The 18,332-nt window shown below is 59.4% G+C and overlaps 2 protein-coding genes and 1 long non-coding RNA gene across 5 annotated transcripts; 2 read left to right on the top strand and 1 right to left on the bottom strand.

Moving 5' to 3' along the window:
* The first annotated feature begins 381 nt into the window (after positions 1-381).
* On the top strand, positions 382-13,194 carry CLK2 (CDC like kinase 2). Of its 2 annotated transcripts, none has more exons than XM_021532170.4 (13): positions 382-505; positions 3,288-3,457; positions 6,734-6,968; positions 8,622-8,715; positions 9,064-9,130; positions 9,447-9,563; positions 9,783-9,949; positions 10,361-10,455; positions 10,717-10,846; positions 11,569-11,651; positions 11,862-11,941; positions 12,119-12,209; positions 12,522-13,194. In XM_021532170.4, the coding sequence occupies exons 2-13, from the start codon at positions 3,288-3,290 to the stop codon at positions 12,702-12,704; spliced, it is 1,512 nt and encodes a 503-aa protein (XP_021387845.1). In that variant the 5' UTR covers positions 382-505; the 3' UTR covers positions 12,705-13,194. The 2 variants fall into 2 exon arrangements, with proteins under 2 accessions (XP_021387845.1, XP_021387844.1); XM_021532169.3 differs by having other exon boundaries at positions 8,619-8,715.
* On the bottom strand, positions 11,524-14,893 carry LOC146765367 (uncharacterized). 2 transcript variants are annotated; one of them, XR_014950054.1, is made up of 3 exons: positions 14,540-14,893; positions 13,841-13,905; positions 11,524-13,251 (listed from the first exon to the last, which is right to left on the bottom strand). It is a non-coding gene; the product is annotated as an uncharacterized LOC146765367 (long non-coding RNA). The 2 variants fall into 2 exon arrangements; XR_014950053.1 differs by lacking the exon at positions 14,540-14,893 and having other exon boundaries at positions 13,841-13,981.
* SCAMP3 (secretory carrier membrane protein 3) lies at positions 14,858-17,782 on the top strand. Its single transcript, XM_021532171.3, has 8 exons — positions 14,858-15,039; positions 15,159-15,278; positions 15,358-15,478; positions 15,559-15,687; positions 15,815-15,974; positions 16,105-16,206; positions 16,291-16,408; positions 16,508-17,782. Exons 1-8 carry the CDS (start codon positions 14,923-14,925, stop codon positions 16,652-16,654), a joined length of 1,014 nt encoding a protein of 337 aa, XP_021387846.2. The 5' UTR covers positions 14,858-14,922; the 3' UTR covers positions 16,655-17,782.
* Positions 17,783-18,332: the final 550 nt, after the last annotated feature.

Genomic DNA, 18,332 nt, shown 5'->3' with positions numbered 1-18,332 from the left:
CCTATAGAGACCCCGCCCTTTCTGCCTGGCCCCGCCCATCGGCGGCAGCGAGGCTAGGGGGCGTGGCTTGTGAGGAGCTGGGCGTGGCTTATGGAGGCGGTGGCCAGCGTATTAGCATAGGCCCCGCCCCTAGAGCGGGCCCGCCCTCGGCCCCGTCAGGAGAGGGGCGTGGCTTCGGTGAGGAGGTGGGCGGGGAGATCAGCGCAGGCCACGCCCCTCGGATCCCACCCAGCGCCGTCGGGACAGCGAAAGGGCGTGGCTTACAAATTGGGCGATGCCCCGCCCCTCCTGTTTAACCCCGCCCACCGCGGCGTGACGCAGCTCCGCGCGCCTGCGTGCGTGCGTGCGTGCGTGCGTGAGCGAGCGCGTACGTGCGCGCGCGGCCCCGCGGGCTGGCAGGACCCGGATCGGCGGCGGCGGCGGGAGCTGGAGCGGGGCCCCGGGGCCCACGGCCGCCATCACGGATTTCCTGTGGGACAAGCGCACCGGGCTGGCTGCCAGGACGGTGCGAGGCCGCGCGGGGCGGGGGCGGGGTGGGTAGGCCGCGGGCGGTGAGGGCGGCGCGGGGCGGGCCCGCTTTGCGGTTCCCGGTTTGCCGTTCCCGGTTTGGTGGTTCCCGGTGGGAATCGGCGGCCTTGGGTGTTCCCGGGGGGGGCGGCGCGGCCGGATGGCCCGGGGGAACCGGGTGGAGGCCTCCCCGCCGAGGCCGCCCCGCCCTCTCCCGGTGTCCCGGTGCTTCCGGCCCCGCCCGGCGCGGCCGCCATCACCGGCCCCAAACCGGTTCCAGCCCCGCTGCTCGTTCCGCGGATTCGGGGCTTGGCGGGCCGCCAGCGCCGCTCCCTTCGCCCCGCGGTTGGACACCGCCAGGCTCGGCGGCAGCCCGGGCAAAGCCCCCGGTGCGGGCGGTACCGGGCCCGTGCCCCCGGTCAGCCCGGGGCCGGTCCGGCCTGTCCGAGCCCTGCCGGTGATGTCAGCGCAGGGCGGGGACGGGGACGCAGCCAGGGGCGTTTTGGATGGGGGAAAATTCCGGCTTCTCTTGCGGCCGTGGCACGGATTGCCCAGAGAAGCCGTGGCTGCCCCATCCCTGGGATGTTCAAAGGCAGCTTGGGCGAGCACTGGGGCAAACTGGGCTAGTGAAAAGTGGCACTGAGTGAGTTTTGGGGGTCCCGCCCAGTTAATAATTCTGTCATTCCCAAATCCGCGTGGGGAATGTCGGAGAGGCTGCGAGGGGTTGTGCCCGCTGTGCCACCCCACCTCGCTGGCCCCTCGGCTCCAGCCTCTCGTTTTCCCCCAGGTGGGCAGAGCTGAGGGTCTGCGGGGCTCTGGTGATGTCCTTTGGGAAGGGAAGGTTTGCTCCTGGGTGGACAGAGGGAATTGTGTCACCAGTCTGAGTTGGAAGGGATCCACAGGCATCAGCAAGTCCTGACGTCCTTCCCCAGGGACAACAACCCCACCCTGTGCATCCCTGGGAGCGTTGTCCAAACCCTCCTGGGGCTGGGATCATTCCCTGGGGAGCCTGGGCAGTGCCCAGCAACCTCTGGGGGAAAAACCTTGTCCTGAAATCCAACCTAAACCCCCCCTGACACAGCTCCAGCCGTTCCCTGGGGTGCTGTCACTGTCCCACAGAGCAGAGATTGGGGCTGTCTCTCCTGAGGAAGCCCCCTGAGATCTCTCCTGAGTCCCAGCTGAACAGAACAAATGCCCCCAGCTGCTCCTGGTGGGCTCCCCTAGCCCCTTCCCCACCCTTGTCAGAGTCACTTGGCAGTAAACCTGAGAGGAGCTGCTCTCTGGGCATCCATTGCTACATTATGCCTTTTTCTGACCCAGAGATGAGGCAACTGAGAGTTTTTTTTTTAAACTTTTATTCTATTCTCTGTCCTTTGTGAAGGCTGAGACAATACAGATGTTATAATCCACGCCATCACAATCAGATTCTAATTATTTTTTTAATTACAGTACATTATAATCATTTTTTTGGCTTATCAGTTTTAGCCACATCATACCTTAAAGTAAATAGTTTAAAATTACCCATCGTGGGTCTTACCACAATGCATCTTTCATAGTTCTAGTTCTCCAAAGATTCTGGTCTTATTTGCATGGCCACCTTTTGAAACTTCTGTCAGGCTTTGAGAATTTTCTATAAAATCCATTTCTCACCTTGCCCAGGGACTCTGGTGATACCCAGGGCTTCATTTCCCCTTCCCTCACCTTCCTTGGTGCTGCTCCCCTCCTTCCTGGGCAGCTTAAAGAGAGAAGGTGCAAAAGCTGTTCCTGGAGCTGTGGGCAGTGGAGATGGGCGTGAAGGAGGGGTCTCAACCTGGGAAGGAGAACCACGGGGCAAGTGGGGGGTCTCACCTTGTCCTGTGGGGCTCTGGGGTCCCTCAGGTTGCTCTCCTCTCTCTCACATCCCCTGGCACACTCACACACGTTGGGTTCCTGTCCCATGCAGCTGCTAATGCTGCCTGGGTGACCCCATGGGTGTCTCGCTGTCCCTGCTGTCCTCACAAGTTCCTGCTGTCCCCACGGGTGCCTCACAGGGTCCCTGCTGTCCTCACAGGGTCCCTGGTGTCCTCACAAGTGTCTCACGGGGCCTCTACTGTCCCCACAGGTGTCTCACAGGGTCCCTGCTGTCCTCACAGGGTCCCTGCTGTCCCTGTGGGGTCTTTGCTATCCCCACAGGTGTCTCACTGTCCCTGCTGTCCCCACGGGGTCCCTGCTGTCCCCACGGGTGCCTTGCAGGGTCCCTGCTGTCCTCACAGGGTCCCTGCTGTCCCCACAAGTTCCTGCTGTCCCCATGGGTGCCTCACAGGGTCCCTGCTGTCCCCACAAGTTCCTGCTGTCCCCATGGGTGCCTCACAGGGTCCCTGCGTCCCCACAGCTGCCTCACAGTCTCTGCTGTCCCCACGGGGTCCCTGCTGTCCCCATGGGTGCCTCACAGTGTCCCCATGGTGTCCCTGCTGTCCCCGCAGGTCCCTGACTGTCCCTGCAGTGTCCCCGCTGTCCCCGTGGGTGCCTGACTGTCCCTGCTGTCCCCATGGTGTCCCCATGGTGTCCCCGCTGTCCCCGCGGGTCTCTGACGGTCCCTGCTGTCCCCGCGGTGTCCCCGCTGTCCCCGCGGGTCCCTGACGGTCCCCGCTGTCTCCACGGTGTCCCCGCTGTCCCCATGGTGTCCCCGCAGTGTCCCCACGGGTCCCTGACGGTCCCCGCTGTCCCCGCGGTGTCCCCGCTGTCCCCGCAGTGTCCCCGCTGTCCCCGCGGGTCCCTGACGGTCCCCGCTGTCCCCGCAGATGCCGCACTCCCGGAGGTACCGCTCGTCGGAGCGCAGCAGCCGCGGCAGTTACCACGAGCGCTACCGGAGCCGCAAGCACAAGCGGCGGCGGACGCGCTCCCGCTCCAGCAGCAGCGAGCGGGACCGGCGGCACCGGCGGGAGGACAGCTACCACGTCCGATCCCGGAGGTGAGCGACGGGGGCAGGGGGACACGTCCGGGTGGCTTTGGGATGTCTCCAGAGAGGGAGACCCCATGCTTGGCCTGGCTGCCTGTTCTGGTGCTCTGTCCCCCTCCACGAGAAGAATTTCCTTATGTTGAGGTAGTGCTGGTGTGTTTTAATTTATGGTTTTGCTCCCCATTTTGTCACTGGACACCACAGAAAGGTGTTTGGCACCATCCTGGCACCTGCCTTGGGGATACTGATGTGGGATGTCTCCAGAGAAGGAGGTGCCAGGCTCGCCCTGGGCAGCTGCTCCAGTGCTCTGCCACCCTCCACGGGAAGAGCTTCTTCCTTGTGTTGAGGTAGTGTTGGTGTGTTTTAATTTATGGTTTTGCTCCCCATCCTGTTGCTGGGCACCACTGAAAATTGTCTGGCACCATCCTGGCACCTGCCTTGGGGATACTGATGTGGGATGTCTCCAGAGAAGGAGACCCCAGGCTCTCCCTGGGCAGCTGCTCCAGTGCTCTGCCACCCTCCACGGGAAGAATTTCCTTGTGTTGAGGTGTGTTTTAATTTATGGTTTTGCTCCCCATCCTGTCGCTGGGCACCACTGAAAGGTGTCTGGCACCATCCTGGCACCTGCCTTGGCAATATTGATGTGGGATGTCTCCAGAGAAGGAGGTACCAGGCTCGCCCTGGGCAGCTGCTCCAGTGCTCTGCCACCCTCCATGGGAAGAACTTCTTCCTTGTGTTGAGGTAGTGTTGGTGTGTTTTAATTTATGGTTTTGCTCCCCATCCTGTCGCTGGGCACCACTGAAAGGTGTCTGGCACCATCCTGGCACCTGCCTTGGAGATACTGATGTACAATAATGAGATTTCCTCTCAGTCTTCTCCAGACTAACGAGGCCCATCTCCCACAGTCTCTGCTCATTAAGAGGGATGCTCCAGTCCCTTAATCATGGCCTAGTCATCCATACTCACTCAGCTTCCATGTGACCTGGGCCTGCTCTGAGCTGTCACAGCCTGGGCAGTGCTTGTCACCAAAGCCCCTCACTCCCTTCTCAGGGAAACTTCCCTGTCCTTCCACCCAGGAGCCCCTCTGGCAGTGCCACTCCACCACCTGAGCTGGGACTGAGCCCACAGAGGTGGCTTCAGTGACCCAATGGTTGCTCTGTTTGACTCCCTACACACCCCACGGTCCCAGTCAGACCAGTTTTCTTACTGGTTCAGCCCTGGTTTCTCACAGCAGAGTCTCAGACATCTCAGTCGTTAAAGATGTTTCATCTTGGTGCAATAACAAAGTTCACAGCTCTAGCTGGTGCCTTCAAGGAGGGACCTGCTGAGCTTTTATCCCTTCACAGTTTCAGGACAGGAAGATTTGGGGTCCTCAGCTCAGAGTGTCCCTCAGTGTCCCTCACCTGGTTGGGACACAGGTCCCTGTCCCCCTTGTTATGCAAAGGATTGGCAGTTCTTGGCTTTTTGCCTTGGGCTCCCACCCCTCAAAGCACAGCAAAAGTTTTGGTGTTCCCAACATAGCAAGGACATGGAACTGTTGGAACAGTCCAGAGGAGGCTGGGAAGTTGTTCAGAGGATTGGAACACCTTCCTCATGGAGGAAGGTTGTGAGAGAATTTAGGCTAGGAGCGCTTTCCAACCTGGAGAAGAGAAGGTTGTAAGAGAATTTGGGCTGGGAGAGTTTTCCAGCCTGGAGAAGAGAAAACTATGAGAGAATTTGGGCTGGGAGAGTTTTCCAGCCTGGAGAAGAGAAGGTTGGGAGAGAATTTGGGCTGGGAGCATTTTCCAACCTGGAGAAGAGAAAGTTTTGAGAGAATTTGGGCTGGGAGAGTTTTCCAGCCTGGAGAAAAGAAGATTTTGCACCTTCCAGTTTTAAAGGGGACCTACAAGGAAGCTGGAGAGGGACCCTCCATGAGGAGCTGTAGTGATAGGACAAGGAGTAATGGGTACAAATTGAAAGAGAGGGAATTTAGGCTAGGCTTGGGCAGATCTTCCCTGTGAGGGTGGTGAGACCCCTGCACACAGGTTGGATGTGGATGCCCCAACCCTGTCAACGTTCAAGGCCAGACTGGACAAAGCAGTCTGGTCTAGTGAGAGGCAATGATGATCTTCAGGTCCATTCCAACCCCTCAACATTCCCCGATGTAGGAATGTGACCTCTGTTGATGGAGTGACTAAATTATTATTTGTCTGCTTAAAAAGGCAAAAAGCCCAGAAGTTTCTCTCTTCAATTTGGTAAAAAGACACCTCTGGGGCTTCACTTCAGACCTGGGGCTGCCCAACTGGACAGAAGCCTAGAGGTCTCACATAGGTAATTCACTAGAAAAAGAAGAGAACAAAGGAAATAATCCATTTTGTGGGGTGTTTTAGCAGGAACAAGAACCTCTTGCCCCCGGCTCGGTTTTTCTCTGTCAGACCTTTGCCGTTTTGTCTTTTATTAAACTTTTTTCTGTTTCCAGCACTACCTCAGAAGCCATCCTGTTAATTTTAGATAGCAGAACTCTCTGGGGTGTGCTGGGTTCTCTGCGAGCTCGTAACACCCAAAGAGTTAACACATCACTGTGGGAATTCAAAATGTCTCTTAGACATTTTTAGAGGTTTTAGGCTTTAGTTAAAAGTATTTTAGATTTTGGTAGGCAGCTGAAAAACAGCTGTGATTTTGAGTTTGAGCTATGGAATGAATTACTAACTTTAGAGGTAGAATAAGTAGTTATAAAAGGTTAGATAGTATAGTAAAAGTAGTTATAAAATAGAGGGGAAATTTTTTTAGTATTGTATAGGAGGGTTTTAGTATATGTATAAAGGGGTTTTTACTTTGTATATGGGAGTTGGAAGTTCTAAGATAGAGGAAAGTGGGCCGATCCTATCCTTCCTCTTTCTTCTTCCTTACCTCCATGTTCTTAGTAATGTTGGCACTCACAGATTAAAGTAGAAAAGCACTTTGTAATGTAAGTAGTAGGTATTGGGAGAAAACTATAAACATGTAATACGTAATATATCATATAAAAGATAGCAGCAGCCCTGGGTGGGGGGAGAGACAAAGAAGAAGACAGCAGATAGAGAGGATGTCAGGGTGTGTGTGTGCCTCTGCCCAGGCCACTGATCAAACAGCTGCAGCCCGAGAACATAATCTGTTAGATAACTAGCAATAAACTGCCTTGAGACCAAACAAGAGACTGCAGAGCTTTTCTTTAGAATCACGGGTTAGAGGAGAAATTTCACCACCGCATGGGAACCCAAAACAAGGCCGAGATTCTCACACCTCACCCCTCCGCCTCCCCCTGCCCAGCTACGACGACCACTCCGCAGACCGACGGGCCTACGACCGCCGTTACTGTGACAGCTACCGGCGCAACGACTACAGCCGCGAGCGGGGCGACGCCTACTACGAGCCCGAGTACCGCCACTCCTACGAGTACCGGCGCTCCCGGGACCGCGAGGGCAGCTACCGGAGCTGCAAAAGCAGCCGGCGTAAGCACAGGCGGAGGCGGCGCCGCAGCCGGTCCTTTAGCCGCTCCTCATCGGTGAGTATCGTGCCGTGCCGCGCCTGCCCTGTAACCTTTCTCTCCCAGGTGCTGAGCTGGGTAAGTAGAAAACTCACTTTATAACGCTCCCTCCGAGTCGGCTCGAAGCGTGTGTGTGCGTGTGTGTTAGAGGAGTTTCGGTGCAGAGCGTTCCTGCCCACGTCCCCGTGCGCCGTGGTGCCAGCCGGGCACGGGTGGCTCAGGCCCTCTCTGAGGTGGGAGGACAGGAGTGCCCCGCGAGGCTGGCGGGTCCCCAGGGTGGTGCTGCATCTCCTCGCGTTCAGCGATGCTCGCGGAGCGCTGTGAGGAGCCCCAGCCAGGCGGGATTTGTGCAAGGCTCCGACAGCCAGCGCTCAGCTGCTCCCAGTCCCACAGAGCCTGGGACAGGTGACTGCCCCTGTGGTCCCTGTTTCGGGCCCTGGCTCTGGGGGTTGAGAACCTGCTCCAGAGCAGGATCCTCCTGGGTGGGCCCAGCTGATGTGGGCTTTGCGGAGGAGCAGAGCTTTTGGAGCACTCGGCTCAGGTGGAGGCAGAACCATCCCAGGCTCTTCCCGGAAGCATCCCTGGCTTTCTCTTCTTGTCTGTTCTGCTGTTCACCTTCCACTTCTGTTAGACCCCAGACACATTCTCTGCTCTGTGTGTGGAGCTCTCAGTGTTGTCTGGTCTGTTCTGGCTCTGTGTCCAGGGAGGGGATTGGGGGCTGGATTTGGGTCCCAAATCTGCTGTCTGGTTGCGCCCAGGTATGGGGATACTTAGCTGAGGAACCGAAGGCAGGAATTTTCTCTTCTCCGGCATAAACCTCTTTTATCTGCCTCATCCCAGGCTGTCCCTGTTCCCTGTTGGGTTCTGCTTCTCTTCTGGAAGTTAGTCCTTCCAGGATCAGCTTCTTTGGGGGAGGGTCTAGGAAGAACTGTCCATCTTTCCCCAGGCAGTCACTGCGAACTTTCCGTTTTGGATGGATCATTGTATCTAGAGCTGCTTTTCTGAAATCTCAGAATTCATCTTTCCCTGAGTGTCGGGGCTGGGGGAAGCTGTGTGGGCGGTTATTGGAGTGGGATAGGGGTGCCTGTGGGGGCAGCCTGGGCTTGTGCAGGACCTCCCAGCACCTGCCTCCTGCTGCCCGTGCTCTGCGGCGGCCGTGGGGCCGGGGAGCCCTTCCCCGTGGCCTCTGGCCCTCGGCGTGCTCAGGCAGTCCCCAGGACCCGAAGGCCAGTGCTGTTCCTCTCTGAGCCCCCGTGGGAGCGAGAGCAGCCAGCCCTTTCCACGCCCCTCAGCTCCCTCACTCTGACAGCTCTGCTGTCACTCTGGTTCGGGTTGGGGCTGTTTGTAGGTTCTTTTTTTTTCTTTTTTCTTTTGTTTTTTCCTTTTTCTTTTTTTTTTCCTTTTTTTTTTATTTTTTTTTTGCTACAACGAAAAGCAAACTGTTTTTTTCTTTTCTGAGCTAGTGTGTTGTATCTTGACATGTTCCCTTGCAATATCCCTATCGTTATATATTCCTCTGTGCCGTATGAATTGGCTGGGAATCTCCTCCTGCAACCCCTCCTCAAACAACCATGTGAATTTCCAAACCAACCAATGCGTGACGCTGGCTGCTGCGCTGGTTTGAAAATCTGATTGGTGAATGATGAATTCCCTGTCTGCCTGGGCCAGCAGCGGAGTCGACAGAGCAGCAGAAGGGCCAAGAGTGTGGAGGACGACGACGAGGGGCATCTGATCTATCGCGTCGGCGACTGGCTACAAGAAAGATGTACAGCCAAATCGTAACATAATTTAGCTCTCTAGTTAAGCTCCCATCGCAGTCGCAGATCTGTCTTATCTTTCTGTTTCATTTTATTTTCATTGTTTATTAAAGAGAAAAACCCTCTCCTTTTCCTTCCCCTTTTGTTAAAGCTACGTTTATATTGTGTATTGTTACTGAAGTGCCAGGGAATTAGGGCAGCTGCCTTGTGCAGCCGGTGTCAGCCTTCCGCTGCTCCGGTCTCTCCAGCTGTGTGCAGGTTAGGTGTTGCAATGCATTCTCCTCTGCCCTGTGTATCGCTGCAGCCAGGTCCTGCTCCCTCTCTCAGCTCCTTCCCTCTCCTTCTCTCCCTCCCAGATGAGATTATCAGCACCCTGGGGGAAGGCACGTTCGGCAGAGTGGTGCAGTGCATGGATCACCGGAGGTATGTGGGGGAAAGGAGAGACCGCAGCTGGCAACGGAGCCTTTTGGGCATAACGTGGGAGCCTGGGGGTGAAAATCGGTCTCCTGGTTTCCAATATCCTCTGCTGCTCCAGGCTCTCACCCTGCTTGTGTTGCCCATGTGCTGGGGAAAGCTTCAGGGCTGTTCTGTAGGGAGGGAAAGGGAAACCTTTGGTGGACACCCCTTAATGATGAGCTGCTTGAGCAAGGGAGGCTGGTCAGAAGGTCCCTTTCACAGGGCACAGCCCCTGTTACCTGCTCAGGGCTCACCTTGTGCTTTCTTCCTGTTTCTCCCACAGGGGTGGTGCACGTGTTGCTCTGAAAATCATCAAAAACGTAGAGAAATACAAAGAGGCTGCTCGACTGGAAATCAACGTGCTGGAGAAAATCAACGAGAAGGATCCTGAGAACACAAAGTGAGTGTGCCCTTGCTGTTCAGCAGGACGGGCCGGTTTCAGGGCTGGGGTGGAAGAGGTGCTTGGTGTTGTGTGGTTGAATGTGGTCCTGGATAGTTTTGGAAGCATCTTGGCTTGCTGTGAGACGCAGACTGAGCAGGGAAAGGAGGAGCCTGACGCAGGGGTGACACAGCTGAGCAGTGCCTGCAGAGCTGTTCCCAACTGGAATGTTTCTGTCAGTCTCTGTGTCAGGATGTTTGACTGGTTTGACTACCACGGCCACATGTGCATCTCCTTCGAGCTGCTGGGGCTCAGCACCTTTGATTTCCTGAAGGATAACAACTACCTGCCTTACCCCATCCACCAAGTACGGCACATGGCCTTCCAGGTGTGCCAGGCTGTGAAGTGTAAGTGTTCCCTGCTGCTCTCCCCTGCTTTGGGCTGACCCGGGGAGCTGAGTAGGTTGCACTTCTGCAACTGGTGGCCCAGAGCAACAAGTTTTTGCTGTGGTTCTGAGCCTGAGCCTTCCCGCCCCTCTGGGAATGAGTGCTCTTCATTTTCTGATGCTTGTGGGCTGGCAGTAGCTCAGAGCACTCCAGCATCCACCCCCCTTCACCTTCTGGTGATCAATACAATAAATCTTTGTGCTTCTGCTGAAGCATTGTGGCCTGGGCTTTGCCTGGCTGTTCACAACAGGTTGAAATGTGGGTTAAACTGGTGCCAGTATGAGCAAACTGAACCAGTGATGGCTTTTTTAGGGGGTGGTGCAGCCTTGTTCTGCTTCTCTCCCCTCACCCAGACTCTGTTTGCTCCCTCAGTTCTGCATGACAATAAACTCACCCACACTGACCTCAAGCCAGAGAACATCCTCTTCGTGAACTCTGACTACGAGCTCTCCTACAACCTGGAAAAGGTAACACACTGCCTCGACTTGGCTCTCTTCTTGGTGTCCCTGACCTTGCCAGAGGAGAGACACAGCCCCAGGGGTTGTGGGCTCCATGCAGTCCTTCAGGGCTGTGCATGATCTGCCAGGCAGTGCTGAGTTAGCCACGGTGACCCCAGGTGTAGCTGGCTGGTGGTGGGAGCTCGTCTGGGGCTGCCAAAACCTTCCCCTCCCGTGGTGCCCTCAGCTGTGTAAGCTCCCAGGTGATGGATCCCATTGTGCCCCTTGCAGAAGCGGGATGAGAGGAGCGTGAAGAGCACGGCCATCAGGGTGGTGGATTTTGGCAGTGCCACCTTTGACCACGAGCATCACAGCACCATCGTCTCCACCAGGCACTACCGGGCCCCTGAAGTCATCCTGGGTAAGGTGCCACTGGGTCTCTGCCAGGGCAGGTGTGCCCCTTGAGGGCACCGAGTGCTGCCCGCTGGGCTGGGGAGTGTTGGGCTTGGCTTCCACATCATTCAGGAGTTTTGTGGGTTTGCCCTGGGAGATGGGAAGTGCTTGATTGAACAGCTCCGCAGTGCTGTTAAATCTGTTTCCTGAGAAAGGTCATGGTTACAGCCCTGTCATTATTCTGGGTTTGTTTCACCTGGAGAAAAGGAGGTTCAGAGGGGACCATCTCACTCTCCACAATTTCCTCATGGGGGATTGGGCTCTGCTCCCAGGGAGCAAGGGACAGGACAGGAAGAAATGGCCTCAAGTTGTGCCAGGGTTGGACATCAGGAGGAATTTCTTCCTGGAAAGGGTGGTCAGGCATTGGAAGGGGCTGCCCAGGGAGGTTTGGAGTCCCCATTCCTGGAGGTGTCCAAGGAATGGCTCGATGTGGCACTCAGTGTCCTGGACTGGGTGACAAGGTGGGGATTGGTCACAGGTTGGAGTTGGTGATCTTGAAGGTCTTTTCCAACCTTGCTGATTCCTTGATCCATCATCAGCTGGGCGGTATATTGCCAGCAGAGCACCAGGAGCCTGGCTGGAATAGGATGTTATTTATTTTTTTTATCAGTTATTTATTTCTAAAAGAGAGAGGGATTTGGACTCTTGGGTTGTAACTGGATCATTTATTTAAATGACATTGTTTTTCAGAGCTTGGCTGGAGCCAGCCCTGTGATGTGTGGAGTATTGGCTGCATCATCTTTGAGTATTATGTGGGTTTCACCCTTTTCCAGGTGAGAACTGTGTTGTGTGGGTATTTCCCAGCTGTGAGAGGATGCTGGCTGCTTCCCTGAGACTGATGGGGGTCCCTCCATCACTGCAGTCTTGTGGAGACACCCAAGGTGTTGGCCAGGAAGGGGGTTCTGGGTGGGGGAATACCCAGGGCTGGAGGCAGAACCGCTGGAATCTGTTCCATGCCTTCCCTTTACATTTCTCCCTGCCAGACACATGACAACCGGGAGCACCTGGCCATGATGGAGAGGATCCTGGGGCCAATTCCTTCTCGGATGGTCCGGAAGACAAGGTGAGCAAGGCCAGCTGGGCACTGCAGGTTTGCCAGTCCTCCTGCTCCATGGGCAGACCCCACTTTGGAGCTGCCTGCCCAGCCAGCTGTGCCCCACTGGGGCTGGCACCCTGCTGCTGCTGCTGCAGGGTGTGTCGTGCTCAGGTGTAACCTGCTGCCACCTCTTAACTCTGACAGGAAACAGAAATATTTCTACCACGGCCGCCTGGACTGGGACGAGAACACCTCAGCTGGACGCTATGTTAGGGAGAACTGCAAACCACTGCGGGTAAGGCAGCTTGGCCCCTCCCTAGATTCTCCCTCTCTGGGCCAGCAGAAGAGTGGTTGAAGGGATCCTTGGCTGTCCCAGCAATAGGAAGCTGCAGCAGCCTGAGTTTAATGTGGAGGACAAGGAGGGCATGAAAAGTTAAGGATGTGCCCGGGGAAGGGAGGGTGCGTGAAAATCTGTCCGTTTAGCTAGAGGAGTGCAGAGCTCAGCTGCAGGCTGAGTGATGGTGTGAACAAACATCCCTGAGCCCGGGGAACATCCCAGAACGGGGTGTAGCCTCCTTGAACCTCACCTTCCCCCTCCACCTGGCAGCGATACCTGACCTCGGAGGCCGAGGACCACCACCGCCTGTTCGACCTCATCGAGAGCATGCTGGAGTACGAGCCCTCCAAGCGTGTCACCCTGGCCGAGGCCCTCAAGCACCCCTTCTTTGACATGCTAGGCATGGAGCCCAGCACAAAAATGTGGGACTCGAGCCGGGACATCAGCCGGTGACGCCACAGGTGCCAGCCAGCCCTCGGATTCTAGCCCCCGTGGAGGCCTGTGTGATTTCTATTCAGACACTTGGTGCTTTTTTTTTGGGTTTTTTTTTTTTTTTTATACATGAGATGAACTTCCTGGATAAGTTTGTAAAGCTGTTAATATGTGAGATACTGTAAATAGCCCAGATTCTCTGTCAGCCTAGGAGCACCACGGGCCTGACCTGCTGTCGCTGCTGCCGTTCTCGTGAGGTGAGGGGGGCCTGTGTGTCCGTGCTGTAAATACCTCTTGTCCTGTGTTGCTTTGTCTCCTGTTCCTGCCCTCCTCGGTGTAAATACTCCAGGACTCGCAGCTCTCTGTAGCTTATCTGTTTCCTTGTAAGTTATGGAACTGGTGGGACTGCATGGGAATTATTTTTTGGATCAATGTCATAGCCCATCCCCACACCAGAGTTTTATAAGAATTTTGTACAGTCTTTGTGAAAAATAAATATGAAGTGAATAAAGCACCTGGTCTGGGTTCGGCCCGGCAGCAGCTGAGCCTGGGGTTGTTCTGCTGTGCTCTGTGGGGAAAAGGAGAGATTAAAGGAACTTTGTGATCCAGCTGCACCATTCCTACACTGAGCAGGAGCTGCTCTTGGCCATCAGGGCTGCAGCTGGACCTGAGCAGATGTTGTTGTGTGGGACAGAAGATCAGGGACTGGCCCTTTCTTCATGGCCTGGGTCCATTTTTGGGGTGGGAGGCACAGAAAGGACAGTGGGGCCCTCGGAGAGCTGCTCTCTCACCTGAAGGAACCTCTCAGCCTCAGCTGGGGGGGGGGTGGCTGTTGGAAAAGGGGTTGTCAGGAGCCCACATCCAGCTGTCCTACACCCACCCCAGGCCTGGCTGTGGCTTTTTGACTTTTCCCAGCTCTGCAGGGAGGCTGGGCCTTGGTTTGAGCTGTTCCCTGGGCGTTGCTGGGGCCGTGTCACAGCTGATGGCAGCGGGGAGAGTCTCACTGGGGTGTGGGTGACAGACTTCCTAACCCTCTGCTGTGGCACCAGCAGGCTGTGCCAGGCTGTCACCATGCCGAGGGGAGAGGAGAAGTCTGGTTTCACCTGGAGGGAGCGTGGGGAAGGGTGACACTGACACAGTGATCTCCATGGGCTCACCTTCCTCCTGAGGCAGCAGGGGCAGCTCCTGTCCCACTGCCCCGGTTAAATCGACTGTGTCGTTTCTTAGAATTCAAGAAAATCACAAATTCATGCTGCTGACCGTGGAGCCGGGGGCGATGGATAGCGGGACACTGGGGAGTGACGGGAGGTGGATACCGGGACACCAGGAGGCGATGGGCGATGGACACCGGGACACCGGGAGGTGACAGGCAATGGATAGCGGGACACTGGGGTGTGATGGGCTATAGATACTGGGACACCGGGGGGTGACGGGCGATGGATACCGGGACACCGGGAGGTGACAGGCAATGGATAGCGGGACACGGGAGTGACGGGAGGTGGATACCGGGACACCAGGAGGTGATGGGCGATGGATACCGGGACACCGGGCGGTGACAGGCAATGGATAGCGGGACACGGGAGTGACGGGAGGTGGATAGCAGGATACCGGGAGGTGACAGGCGATGGATACTGGGACACCGGGAGGTGACAGGCAATGGATAGCGGGACACTGGGGGGTGACGGGAGGTGGATACCGGCACACCAGGAGGCGATGGGCGATGGATACCGGGACACCGGGCGGTGACGGGCGATGGATACCGGGACACCGGGCGGTGACGGGCGATGGATACCGGGACACTGGGGTGTGATGGGCTATAGATACTGGGACACCGGGAGGCGACGGGCGATGGATACCGGGACACCGGGGGGTGACGGGCGATGGATACCGGGACACCGGGAGGCCACGGGCGATGGATACCGGGACACCGGGGGGTGACGGGCGATGGATACCGGGACACCGGGAGGCCACGGGCGATGGATACCGGGACACCGGGGGGACCCCAAAGGAAAGCGAGGGGGGTGGGGTGAGATGGGCGCGCCGCACGTGACCCCCCACCCGGGACACGTGGCCGCGTCACGCGCGCGCCCCGCCCGGCGCGTGCGCAGCCGCCCCCTGCGGCGGGGCGGGGCGGGGCTCCGCGATGACGTCACGGCGGCGCGGGGCCAATCGGCGGCGCGGAGGGGCGGGGCCTGGCGCCGGTGCCGCGGGTCCCGCGCGCTCCCGGCCCGGTCCGGCCATGGCCCAGCGCGGCGGCCCCGCCGCGCTCCCGGACAACCCCTTCCAGGACCCCGCCGCGCTGCAGCCCCGGCCCGCCGCCGTGCTGGACGGCTACAACCCCTTCGAGAGCGACGCGGTGAGCGCCGCGGCCTGCCCGGACGCCGCGGCCTGCCCGTGCACCGGATCTCCTTCCCGGGGGAAGCGGAGCGCTCCCCGCTGCCGGCGCGGTCTCACCTCTCTCCTCTTCCCCTGCAGCCACCGCCGCCGTTCCAGACCCCTTCGGTAGCGCCGCCGCCCCCGGTACCGGCGGCCGCGCAGCCCCCGCGGAAGGCGAGTCCCACCGAGCCCCGCAACTATGGCTCCTACGGTTCGCAGGTACGGGCGGAGGCGCCGGCGGGCCGGGGGGGCTCGGGCGCCGGCGGGAGCCCAGGGTTTGTGTCCCCCCTCTCCGCAGGCCTCGGCCGCCGCCGCCACGGCGGAGCTGCTGAAGCGGCAGGAGGAGCTGAACCGGAAAGCGGAGGAGCTGGACCGGCGGGAGCGGGAGCTGCAGAACGCGGCCCTCGGCGGTTCCCAGAGTGAGTGGCTGCGGGGCTGGGCAGGGAGGGGAACCCGCTTGGACCCCTCCTCGCTCCTCCTCACCCCTTCCCGTCCGCAGCGAGGCTCAACAACTGGCCCCCGCTGCCGTCCTTCTGCCCGGTGAAGCCCTGCTTCTACCAGGACATCCCCGTGGAGATCCCGGCCGACTTCCAGAAGACAGTGACAACCATGTACTACCTCTGGATGGGTGAGGCTGCAGGCGAGCCTGGGGCAGGTGGAAGGATGAACGTCCTGTGCTGCTGCTCTGGGGGAATTGGGATGAGCAGGTGGTGGTAAAGGTGGGATTGGCTCCTGAGAGCTGTCCTCTCCCTCAGCCAGCACCATCACTCTCTTCCTGAACTTCCTGTCCTCGCTGGCCTGGTTCTGCGTGGACCCCAGCTCCGGGTCTGGGTTTGGCCTCTCCATCCTCTGGGCTCTGCTCTACACGCCCTGCTCCTTCGTCTGCTGGTATCGGCCCATGTACAAAGCTTTCAGGTGTGTCCCTGAACCCTGTGCACCTGCTCGGGCTCCTCTTTGTTCCACCCCGAGCTCCCCGTCCTCCTGCTTCAAGGAAAGTTTGAGAGCTTCCTCCTGTGGCCTAACCGTGCCCGTTTCTTCCTGCCAGGAGCGACAGTTCCTTCAACTTCTTTGTCTTCTTCTTCGTCTTCTTTGCCCAGAACGTGATGTACGTGCTGCAGGCCATCGGCATCCCAAACTGGGGATTCAGGTGCGCCGTGTGCTGACCCTGGCAAGGCGAGAGGCGGGCGGGGAAGAGGGAACCCGGGGCCAACAACAGCCTCTTGTTTTGCAGCGGCTGGATCCTGAGCCTGATAGCCCTGCGGACTAACACGGCCGTGGCTGTGATGATGATCCTGGTGTCCTTGTCCTTCACGGCGGTGGCCGTGCTGGGGATCATCATGCTGAAAAAGGTGGGTTCGCATCACAACCTGTCCCTTTGCTGGGGAGCTTTGGGCCCTCACAACTCTGTTTGCCAGGGCCCTGACCCCCAGGCTGCTCCTGCCCTCCAGATCCACTCCCTGTACCGCCGCACGGGTGCCAGCTTCCAGAAGGCCCAGGAGGAGTTTGCAGCCGGGGTCTTCTCCAACCAGGCCGTGCGCACGGCCGCGGCCAACGCCGCCGCGGGCGCGGCCACCAACGCCTTCCGCGCCCCGTAGCCCCGCGGGTGCCCGGCCCTGCCCCTTCCCTGGCGCACGGGAGCTCTTCCCGAGGAAGAGGAAACCCGAGTCGCGCTCTCACTGGATCCCCGTGCGTCCGCGTCAGCTGTCAGAGGCTGCCTCATCCCAGCTTGGAAGCGCTGGTGCCTGAATCGTCTGCTGCTCTTAACCCCCTTTCCTCACGGACAGAGGCTGTTCTGGTTTGTGCTGGTCCCCTCCCCTCAGCAGACTGGGGGGAGCAGGGTGGGGAGCGCTGAGGACGAGCCCTGAGCCATCGCCCGCCCTTCCAGCACCAGCTGCTGAGGGCAGGAGCCTCCTCCAGATGGCTGGAATGCTGCTTCCAGGGACTGGAACTTGCCTTCCTTGTGCTCTCCTGTTTCCCCACCTGGTGATGACGCTTGCGTGCCCCAGGGTGTGGAGGGTCCCCTGCCCCCCGCGTGCCCAGGGACCCCCATGCTCTGCCAAGAACGTCATCGCCCTCTTCCTCCTGGGGCTTGCTCCAGTGGGATGAGGATGGGGCTGGTGCTTTCCCCAGGGTGTCTTGTCCTTTTGTCCTGTCCCTTTCCCCATCCTCTCCCTCTCTTCAGGCCCAGGGATGAGGAGAGCAGGGCAGGGACGGGCAGAGCTCAGGCAGCTGCTGCTTGTGGGGATCCTGCCTTTAGCCCACGTGGAACCCAAAGCCGGGCTGGGTGCCGAGGAGGAGCCCTGGTGTTTACATGGCACCCCCTTGCCTCCAGGGAGGGCTGAACAGCTCCTCCAGTCCCCCTCCCCACCCGCTTCGAGGACTGTGACCCCTCGCTGCCCCCAGCACCCTTCACACTCCTCGGGGGCTGAGCCAGCCCGGCGCCCCCCTTACCTGCCCTCTGTCCCCTGCCCTGGTGTCCCTGGGGGTCCCCAGGACAGGTCTCCTGCATTCTGCTTCACTCCATCTCCTCTCGGATGCTCCCGGTTTGTCCCCGCAGCTCCGGGGCTGGCGAGGGGCTTTGTGCCTTCAGCTGTGGGGGCCGGTGCCCTCCCGGTCCCGCTGCGGCCGGGGCTCCTGCGGGGGTCCCGCCTCCTCCGCTGCTCCCCGTGTGCTGTTCCCGACCGCTCCCGGTTTATTTAAGGAATAAATGAAGGTTCACTCTGCTCCTTCGCCATCTCCGCGCGCCCACCGGGGCTGGGGGGAGCGGCGGGGCCGCTGCCGCTGCCGCCGCTCCCGGGGGTGGTGGGGATGGACTACAGCTCCCGTCGTGCCGCTCAGGGCCGGCCCCGGGGCGGGCGCGGCCGAGCAGCCGCCGGCCCGTGGGACCGTCCCCGCCGCTCCCGGCGCTCCGCCGCCCGCCTCCGGCTGCGCTCCCGGAGGGCGCGGCGGCGGCGATGCTCGCCCGCGGCTTTCCGCCGGCCCGGCGTGCCCGCCCGCCGCTCCCCGCGGCGCCGGGGCTGCGGGGCGCGGGCCGGACGGACCGCCGGTAGCCGCCCGCCCCTACCGGTACCGGCCCGGCAGCGGGACCCAGCCCTGCGCCCGCCGCCCGCGGAGGATGCTCCGCTCCGGACCGCGGCTCCCGCCTGCTGCCGCTGCCCCGGGGGCCGCGTCCCGGGCGGCGGCTCTCGGACCCCGCGGGGCGGGATGAGCTCCCGGCGGGGGCCCGGCGCTCCACCGACGGCCAGGGAGGAGGCGGCGGTCCCGGGGCCGCGC

This window comes from Lonchura striata, chromosome 25 (genome assembly GCF_050655825.1).
Source record: "Lonchura striata isolate lonStrDom1 chromosome 25, ASM5065582v1, whole genome shotgun sequence".
NCBI lineage: Eukaryota > Metazoa > Chordata > Aves > Passeriformes > Estrildidae > Lonchura > Lonchura striata.
Note: the sequence above shows the minus strand (reverse complement) of the source record. Positions and strands in the feature narration are given on the sequence as shown.